The 10178-nt window shown below is 46.9% G+C and overlaps 1 protein-coding gene across 1 annotated transcript; it reads right to left on the reverse strand.

The window, feature by feature from the left end:
• Positions 1 to 519: 519 nt before the first annotated feature.
• LOC124607081 (cuticle protein 18.7-like) lies at positions 520 to 9223 on the reverse strand. Its single transcript, XM_047139260.1, has 3 exons — positions 9128 to 9223; positions 5431 to 5751; positions 520 to 878 (listed from the first exon to the last, which is right to left on the reverse strand). Exons 1-3 carry the CDS (start codon positions 9137 to 9139, stop codon positions 621 to 623), a joined length of 591 nt encoding a protein of 196 aa, XP_046995216.1. The 5' UTR covers positions 9140 to 9223; the 3' UTR covers positions 520 to 620.
• Positions 9224 to 10178: the final 955 nt, after the last annotated feature.

Here is a 10178-nt window from a genome sequence, read left to right on the forward strand (position 1 = left end):
AGTCACATTTTTTAATAATTCAGATTTCAGACAAATTTTGTCCAGTATTATTAGATAGACCAGAATTGCACTAAGCTCACTAAGCTGTGCCATTCACGAGCAGATATAGAGACAGCGTTATCCGGCGACACCATCAAAAGGTAAGAATTTTTCAGTTTATTCAGATTTCACAGGGCCATAGCGAAGCGCTGCTTACGTCAAAATTTATCGGTTCTCATGACTTAAGATATTAAAAAAATTATCATATTTATTATTTTAATGGCTATGAACTGCACTTTACCAGTGACAGACTACAACTGTCCTGAGCGACTGCAACAATTGCCGAGACTGCTCTGATCTGCGACTCTACTGCAGCAAAGATATTTTCTGTCGCAGGCAGCACGTGACCAATACATCGACATTACATTTGTTCAAGCAGTGTGGTTGGACCCCTTACATCCATTTAGTCGACAATAAATAACCTTGAATCGGTATTGGATGTCAATAAGGTGTGAGAGTAAAGTGAATAACACAGTATAGTACTTGCAGCAGTCGTCATGTGAGTTTATTTACGAAGTCTAAGTTACAGGGTTTGTACATATCGGTGAGCCGCACACGCGGGGGGCAGTCCAGTGGTCGCTTCAGCCGAAGAGGGCCGCCTTGGCCTGCAGGTGCGCCACGGCGTCGGCGATCTTGCCTGCGGCCACCGCAGGGGTGTCCAGCGGCACGCCCTGCGCCGTCAGCAGAGTGCCGTCGGGCGCCACCTGGGCGGCGCCGGCCACGCCCAGGCCCAGGCCGAGCAGCCCGGGGGCGTACACCGCGGGGGCCGCGGGGGCGGCGGCGGAGGCGGCGGCCGCCTGCGCTTGCGCCGCCGCGTGCGCCGCCTTCGCTGCGGCCACCTGCGGAAAACGCCACAGTCCCAGTCTCAGCAAACCGCTGAACACAAATGAAGCTGTAATTTTTTTTTTTTTTAACACGGTAGCCCATCATTCAGTTCATTCTACTGTACACAAAAGTACGACGCATCACGAAGCCGTTGTCCGAATGGAACTGAAAGCGGTAGATGTAATGTACGTGTACAAACAAGCAGATGATTACAGTTTCACAAAAATTGAATGATTTACTCGTGAGAAAGAGCTTCACAAACTGAGAAGTCTATAACGCGTTGGTCCACTTCTGGCTCTGGCTCAGTTATTCGGCTTGGCATTGATTGGCAGAGTTGTTGGATGTCGTCCTGAGGGACATGGTGGAAAATTCTGTCCAATTGGGACGTTAGATCGTCGAAATCCTGAGATGGTTGGAGGGCCATGCCAATAATGCGCCAAACGTTGTGAACTGGGGCAAATCCCGTCGACTTTCCTGGCCAAGGTAGCGTTCAAAGGACAAACAGAATCAGTAGAAACTGTCATCGTGTGGTGGCTAGCATTATCTTGCTGAAATGTGAGCCCAGGATGGCTTGCCTTGAAGAGTAACAAAACGCGGCGTAGAATATCGTCGACGTACCACTGTGCTGAAGGGTACTGAGTATGAGCACAAAAGGGGTCATGCTTTGAAAAGAAGGGCCACCCAGACTACTCCTTGTTATTGGGGTTGGGGTTGTTTTGGGGGAAGAGACCAAACTGCGACGCCATCGGTCTCATCGGTTTAGGGAAGGACGGGGAAGGAAGTCGGCCGTGTCGTTTCGAAGGAACCATCCCGGCATGTGCCTGGAGCGATTCAGAGAAATCATGGAAAACCAAAATCAGGATGGCCGGAGGCGGGATTGAACCGTCGTCCTCCCGAATGCGAGTCCATTGTGCTAGCCACTGTGCCACCTCGCTCGGTCCTTGTTATTGTATCACATGGTGGGCGACATTGAGGTTGGTATCCTACCGATGTCAGGAGCGTCTCTACACACGTCTTTGGCCTGGAATCTCATTGACTGGAGTATAGTTGAGTTATGTGACGAGTTCCACTTTGAAATGAGCCCCGACGACCAGTGAAGACGCCCCAGGTAGCTATGGGACATAAACCTGATGGCCGCTCGCCATTCGTCAAGACCACCACATCGTGAGGTACCAGAACGACTTTCGCCTGTAACATTCGACTCGGACAGTCCTGAACTAGGGTCCCTTACCCTTATTCATACACCTCTGAAAGTTTGTAATATCACTGCGGAATCATACTTCAAGTATTTTCTTTGATTTAAGAACTGCAGCGATTGTGTGAACCTTGAAATACCTTTACGTAAGTTTGAACATTATGGGATTAGCGAAATAGCTCAACAATCGTTCACTTCACATCTGGAATGTGGAAGCAGAAGGTCGATGACTGGTGACAACAAGCAATACGTTTCTGTGTCTTTAAAAGAGTGAAAAATCGTATAAACATTAATAAGTGTAACTATGCTCAGGTACTACGCATAAAGTAACCACGATTTAATTTTGCCTCTTTTTTTTTTTACGTTGTCGAAATGAATTTGTTCAAAAAACGAAGAGAATCGAAGCGTATGAGATGTGGTGTTACAGAAATATGTTGCAATTCAAGTGTACTGAAAGACAGGGAATGCAGAATCGGCAAAGAAAGGTGTAAGTAGGCTGTTTAGGTTTATATGTTGGTAACGCCACGTAGCGCTCTGTATGAAAATCACTGACTGTGCTGTGTGCAGTCTGTGGCTGGTTGGGATTGTTGGAATATTCGCTTTTGTAGTGTTGGGCAGTTGGATGTGAACAGTGCGTAGCGTTGTGCAGTTGGAGGTGAGCCGCCAGCACTGTGGATGTGGGGAGAGAGATGCCAGAGTTTTGAGCGGAGGATCCGGACGTGTGTCCATCAAAAAAAGGAAATTTGTTTAATTGAAAGTCACAAAATTATATATATATTACTTTTGAACGCTATTAAGGTAAATACATTGCTTGTTCTCTATCAAAATCTTCCATTTGCTAACTGTGCCTATGAGTAGTTAGTGCGTTCAGTAGTTAGAATCTTTTATTTAGCTGGTAGTATTGGCGCTCGCTGTATTGCAGTAGTTAGAGTAACGAAGATTTTTTTGAGGTAAGTTATTCATGAGAGGTATAGGTTATTGTTAGTCAGGGCCATTCTTTTGTAGGGATTATTGAGAGTCAGATCGCGTTGCGCTAAAAATATATTGTGTCAGTTTAGTGATGATCAGAATAAGTAAAGAGAGAACTGCTTGAGTACGTTCAGTTTTGTCCAACCGTATGAAAATCATATAACGTAGAGGTTTTACAGCACTGTCATTCATAGTTTTTTTCTAAGGGGACGTTTCAAAGGGACATGGAGAAGCTTCCATGGTATCATTGGGAGTCCTGGACGATAAAAACCGTAGGGAAAGACAGACATTGGACTGTATCCAACAAATAAGAGAAGACGTAGTCTGCAAGTGCTATCAGGAATTCATGGCCTTGCACATCAAACCAGTCAAAAGAAAAAAGCTCACTTGAGTTTAAACATCCCCCCAAATCAAGTCACAGTGGTTAGCACACTGGACATCGCTCCAGGTAAATGCTGGGTTGGTTCCCTTGAAAGGGCACAGCCGACTTGCTTCCCCGAACTTCCCTAATGCAATGAGAACGATGAGATAGCTGTTTGGTCTCTTCCCCCAAACAACCCAACCCAAACCAACCCAACCCAAATCAAGTGGAAGCCGGCCGCCGTGGCCGAGCGCTTCTAGGCGCTTAAGTCCGGAACAGCGCTGCTTCTACGCTCGCAGGTTCGAATCGCGCCTCGGACATGAATGTGTGGGATGTTCTTAGGTTAGTTAGGTTTAAGTAGTTCTACGTCTACGTCAGAAACCAGATGGCAGTTATAAGAGTCGAGGGACGTGAAAGGGAAGCAGTGGTTGGGAAGCGAATGAGACAGGGTTGTAGCCTCTCCCCGATGTTATTCAGTCTGTATATTGAGCAAGCAGTAAAGGAAACAAAAGAAGAGTTCGGAGTTGGTATTAAAATCCATGGAGAAGAAAGGAAAACTTTGAGGTTCGCTGATGACGTTGTAATTCTGCCAGAGACAGCAAAGGACTTGGAAGAACAGTTGAACGGAATAGACAGTGTCTTGAAAGGAGAATATAAGATGAACATCTACAAAAGCAAGGCCGGCCACAGTGGCCGTGCGGCTCTAGGCACTTCAGTCCGGAACCGCGTGACTGCTACAGTCGCAGGTTCGAATCCTGCCTCGGGCATGTATGTATGTGATGTCCTTAGGTTAGTTAGGTTTAAGTAGTTCTAAGTTCTAGGGGACTGATGACCTCAGATGTTGAGTCCCATAGTGCTCAGAGCCATTTGAACCATTTTTTGAACAAAAACAAAACGAGGATAATGGAATGTAGTCGAATTAAGTCGGGTGATGATGAGGGAATTAGATTAGGAAATGTGACACTTACAGTAGAAAAGGAGTTTTTTTATTTGGAGAGCAAAATAACTGATGATGGTCGAAGTAGAGGGGATATAAAATGTAGATTGGCAATGGGAAGAAAAGCGTTTCTGAAGAAGAGAATTTTGTTAACATCGAGTCTAGATTTAAGTGTCAGGAACTCGTTTCTGAAAGTATTTGTATGGAGTGTAGCCATGTATGGAAGTGAAACATGGACGATAAATAGTTTGGACAAGAAGAGAATAGAAGCTTTTGAAATGTGGTGCTACAGAAGAATGCTTAAGATTAGATGGGTAGATCACATAACTAATGAGGAGGTATTGAATAGAATTTGGGAGAAGAGGAGTTTGTGGAACAACTTGACAAGAAGAAGGGACCGGTTGGTAGGACATGTTCTGAGGCATCAAGGGATCACAAATTTAGCATTGGAGGGCAGTGTGGGGGGTAAAAATCGTAGAGGGAGACCAAGAGATGAATACACTAAGCAGATTCAGAAGGATGTAGGTTGCAGTAAGTACTGGGAGATGAAGAAGCTTGCACAGGATAGAGTAGCAAAATGGTTCAAATGGCTCTGAGCACTATGGGACTTAACATCTGAGGTCATCAGTCCCCTAGACTTAGAACTACTTAAACCTAACTAACCTAAGGACATCACACACATCCACGCCCGAGGCAGGATTCGAACCTGCGACCGTAGCAGTCGCGCGGTTCCGGACTGAAGCGCCTAGAACCGCTCGGCCACTGCGGCCGGCAATAGAGTAGCATGGAGAGCTGCATCAAACCAGTCTCGGGACTGATGACCACAAAAACAACACATCTAGGGGACTGATAACCTCAGATATTAAGCCCTATAGGGCCATTTGAACCATTTTGAACCCAAATGAAGTGGACCATGTGGGCCATGTCAAACTAGTCAGGAAACTGATGACTCAAGAAAGCAAAAGCAAGTAAATAAAATAAGTCAGCTGCATTTCAACTTCCCCAGAAAGCGATATGGCAAATAGTCCTCGAAAAGGAAAATAAACATCACCTCTGTGTTCGTTTTGGTTTCTGTTTAACTGGAGACGGGAGCGATTGACTCACCTCAGGGGTGTCCAGGGGAACGCCACCAGGTCCAATGACGATGTTGGCCGGTCCGTAGGCTGCGAGGCCAGCGCCGGGTGCAGCGGCGGCTGACGCAGCGGCGGGCGCCGGAACTACGGGGACTCCCTGGGCGTTGCGCGCCGCCTCGGCAGCCTGGATGGCCAGGATGCGCGACTTGGCGGCCGCCACCTCCGGCGTGTCAGCAGGGAGCCCCGCGGCGGACACGGCGCCGGGGACGCCGTAGGGCAGGCCGTAGGGCAGCCCCAGACCCAGGTAGCCGGGCCTGGCCGCGGCGTAGCCCACCACAGCGCACACTAGCACCTGCAACACGGCGCGTACTGGAAGTCTGGCCGAGGCCTTAGTGGTTCAGTTCGGATGTTCAAGCACTGCGCTACTAACGAGGTTGAGATGTCGTTGAGGTCAAACTGGTCTGATACAACTCTTCACGCTAGTCTGTCCTACAGATTCTTCTTTGTATATGCAAAACCATTGTAAACGACTTCCAACTGAGACTGTCTACTGTAGTCATCTCCATATGCAATTTTTACCGCTAATATTTCCAAATTAGCTTCTCCTGGGCTCACCATATCCCTTTGTAACATACAATTCCGTAGCCTCGTCCTTTTAGTTTTTGTTGACGCTAGAGTTGGTTTCCAAGAGACGATTGAAGGAGGGCTTACTCAAGCACAGAAATAATGCATTGGGCCTTAAGTAATTCTTAGTGGTGGTTGTGGTCGGTGCCTACCACGATGGCATAAGGGCCAGTTATGCTAGTTGTTTTCCAACACCGCCTGTATATTGTTATTGTTGTGGTCTTCAGTCCTGAGACTGGTTTGATCCAGCTCTCCATGCTGCTCTATCCTGTGCAAGCTTCTTCATCTCCCAGTACTTCCTGCAACCTACATCCTTCTGAATCTGCTTAGTGTATTCATCTCTTGGTCTCCCTCTACGATTTTTACCCTCCACGCTGTCCTCCAATACTAAATTGGTGATCCCTTGATGCCTCAGAACATGTCCTACAAACCGATCCCTTCTTCTTGTCAAGTTGTGCCACAAACTCCTCTTCTCCCCAATTCTATTCAATACCTCCTCATTAGTTATGCGACTGATGACATCATATGTTAAGTCCCATAGTGCTCTGATCCATTTGAACCTAAGAATGTTAATAATTAGGTAAATACAAAGACGGGTTGAGTTAAACAATACAAACAAAATTGAATGAACATGGATTCGAGAAGAAATTCATAATAAATTTAAAATGAAAGATTATGTAGTTCATAAACTATACTTCCCGCAGTTAACACTCAGTAGGGAGCTAATATATTTGATATCCCATGTAGGGTGGACTCATGATAGCGTATGAAGAAAAGATTAAGCGCAAAAATGATCTAACAGCATTAGTGGCCGGGAGCCCCGATCCGGAATTTTTCGGTTGCTTTGTGCAATGCCTGTTAGACACCACTTCGGCAACTGGGGAGTCTTTCGAGCGAAGATGAGATAACATGAGGAGCACAACACAAATACCCAATCTCCTAGCGAAGATAACCACCGAACCGATCCGGCATCGAATCTGGTATTTCACCGTCAACAGCCAACGGCGCTAGCCACTAGAGCAAGAGAGGCAGACGGGACGCGGGTCCCACGAGAATTACGGGGCCTACAGCAAACTTGTGACGTCACACAAATCAGCATGTCCGCCACTTTGCGAACGCTCTGCTCCGAGAAATACTCAAGGCAAATCAATATGTCGAACAAAAGGCACGCACTAAAGGTCTTATCTTTGCCATGTGCTACCGAGAGCTTGCGTGGTTATAAACGCGCAGTCAACAATTATTAAACTCGTCTGAAATAAAACTTCCTGGCAGATTAAAACTGTGTGGCGGACGAAGACTCGAACTCGGGACCTTTGCCTTTCGCGGGCAAGTGCTCTATCGTCTTTAGGTCCACGGACGAGGGCTACGGTTACCCATCCGTTACCTTGCTGCGGGGTATCACTGTTGCTAATAGTAAAGTTGAGAATTCCACCACAGAACGTTGATGGACCACGCAGGAACGCCTTGCGCACCTACATAGTTGGAGGTAGAGCACTTGCCCACGAAAGGCAAAGATTCCTAGTTCGAGTCTCAGTCCGGCACACAGTTTTAATCTGCCAGGAAGTTTCATATCAGCGCACACTCCGCTGCAGAGTGAAAATCTCATTCGTCTGAAATAGTTATTCACTACCCTGAGGAGACGGCTGCTGGCACTCGTAAGACATGCTGTGTTGCGTGCTATGACGTACGCTCCAAAGGCTTTCTCGTGAGCCTCGGACGGGACTTAAGTGACTTTTCCTTGCTAAGTGGATGTTGTGGTCTTCAGTCCTGAGACTGGTTTGATGCAGCTCTCCATGCTGTTCTATCCTGTGCAAGCTTCTTCATCTCCCAGTACCTATTGCAACCTACATCCTTCTGAATCTGCTTAGTGTATTCATCTCTTGGTCTCCCTCTACGATTTTTACCCTCCACGGTGCCCTCCAGCACTAAATTGGTGATCCCTCGATGTCTCAGAACATGTCCTACCAACCGATCCCTTTTTCTAGTCAAGTTGTGCCACAGCTCCTCTTCTCCCCAATTCTATTCAATACCTTCTCATTAGTTATGTGACCTACCCATCTAATCTTCAGCATTCTTCTGTAGCACCACATTTCGAAAGCTTCTATTCTGTTCTTGTCTAAACTATTTATCGTCTATGTTTCACTTCCATACATGGCTACACTCCATACAAATACTTTCAGAAACGACTTCCTGACATTTAAATCTATACTCGATGTTAACAAATTTTTCTTCTTCAGAAACGCTTTCTTTGCCATTGCCAGTCTACATTTTATATCCTCTCTACTTCGACCATCATCAGTTATTTTGCTCCCCAAATAGCAAAACTCCTTTACTACTTTCAGTGTCTCATTTCCTAATCTAATTCCCTCAGCATCACCCGACTTAATTCGACTACATTCCATTATCCTTGTTTTGCTTTTGTTGATGTTCATCTTATACTCTTCTTCCAAGACACTGGCCATTCCGTTCAACTGCTCTTCCAAGTCCTTTGCTGTCTCTGACAGAATTACAATGTCATCGGCGAACCTCAAGGTTTTTCTTTGTCCTCCATGGATTTTAATACCTACTCCGAACTTTTCTTTTGTTTCCTTCAGTGCTTGCTCAATGTACAGATTGAATAACATCGGGGATAGGCTACAGCCCTGTCTCACTCCCTTCCGAACCACTGCTTCCCTTTCATGTCCCTCGACTCTTATAATTGCCATCTGGTTTCTGTACAAATTGTAAATAGGCTTTCGCTCCCTGTATTTTACCCCTGCCACCTTTAGAATTTGAAAGAGAGTCAACATTGTCAAAAGCTTTCTCTAAGTCTACAAATGCTAGAAACGTAGGTTTGCCTTTCCTTAATCTTTCTTCTAAGATAAGTGGTAGGGTCAGTATTGCCTCACGTGTTCCAATATTTCTACGGAATCCAAACTGATCTTCCCCGAGGTGGGTTTCTACCAGTTTTTCCATTCGTCTGCAAAGAATTCGCGTTAGTATTTTGCAGCCGTGACTTATTAAACTGATGGTTCGGTTATTTTCACATCTGTCAACACCTGCTAAGTGGATAACTGAACTTAAAGTAAAGAGAGCCGCGTGTAGGGCCGTGGCGAGGCACTCACCAGGACCTTCATGTCAGCAGCGGCGGCGGCGGTGGTGGATGTGCTGATGAACTGTGCCCGTCTGCCGGCAGCGGCCCGCCGCAGAGCTTATATACGGAGGGACGCGGATGGCCGGAGGACGCGCCGCGCCGCGACACTCGCAGGGCGGAGCAGACCCGGCGGCCTTCCTGGCTCCTCCCTGTCCCGGCCTGGCATTGCACCAGCCGTCGACCGCGGTCCTCAGCCAGCTACGCGGCCTCCCCACGCCCTCATCTCGAGTCTAGCGCAATCGAGGCCTCCGCCTTCATGCCGGACCGATGACTCGCCCTCACACCGACCCTCAGGTGCCTTCCGACCCGCTGAAAGATGCCGGAAACCACTGACGCCACCGTAATGGACGAAACACTGAACATGTCCACCTAAGCTCTCCTGCGAACGTTGCAGAACTGCCACTCCTGAAAGAAAGGATACTGCGGAGACATGACTTGCCTGCGAAAGGAAAAGGTCCCGAGTTCGAGTCTCGTTCCGGCACACAGTTTTAATCTGCCAGGAAGTTTCATATCAGCGCACACTCCGCTGCAGAGTGAAAATCTAATTCTGGAAATATCCCCCAGGCTGTGGCTAAGCCATGTCTCCGCAATATCCTTTCTTTCAGGAGTGCTAGTTCTGCAAGGTTCGCAGGAGAGCTTCTGTAAAGTTTGGAAGGTAGGAGACGAGATACTGGCAGAATTAAAGCTGTGAGGACCGGGCGTGAGTCGTGCTTGGGTAGCTCAGATGGTAGAGCACTTGCCCGCAAAAGGCAAAGGTCCCGAGTTCGAGTCTCGGTCGAGCACACAGTTTTAATCTGCCAGGAAGTTTCATATCAGCGCACACTCCGCTGCAGAGTGAAAATCTCATTATGAAGATAATTGTTTAACGAGTTATGTACTGGGATTTAGTCTGGGAACATTTCGAAGAAGTATGGATATGGACAAAGGGGATTTTTGTAGAATAGATTTGTAAAGTAAGTTTATGGTAAAGGGAAAGCTTATTCAGGTACAAATAACAATAGTAAATAACTTTATGCATAAAC

The sequence above is a fragment of the Schistocerca americana genome, chromosome 3, assembly GCF_021461395.2.
Source record: "Schistocerca americana isolate TAMUIC-IGC-003095 chromosome 3, iqSchAmer2.1, whole genome shotgun sequence".
Lineage (NCBI taxonomy): Eukaryota > Metazoa > Arthropoda > Insecta > Orthoptera > Acrididae > Schistocerca > Schistocerca americana.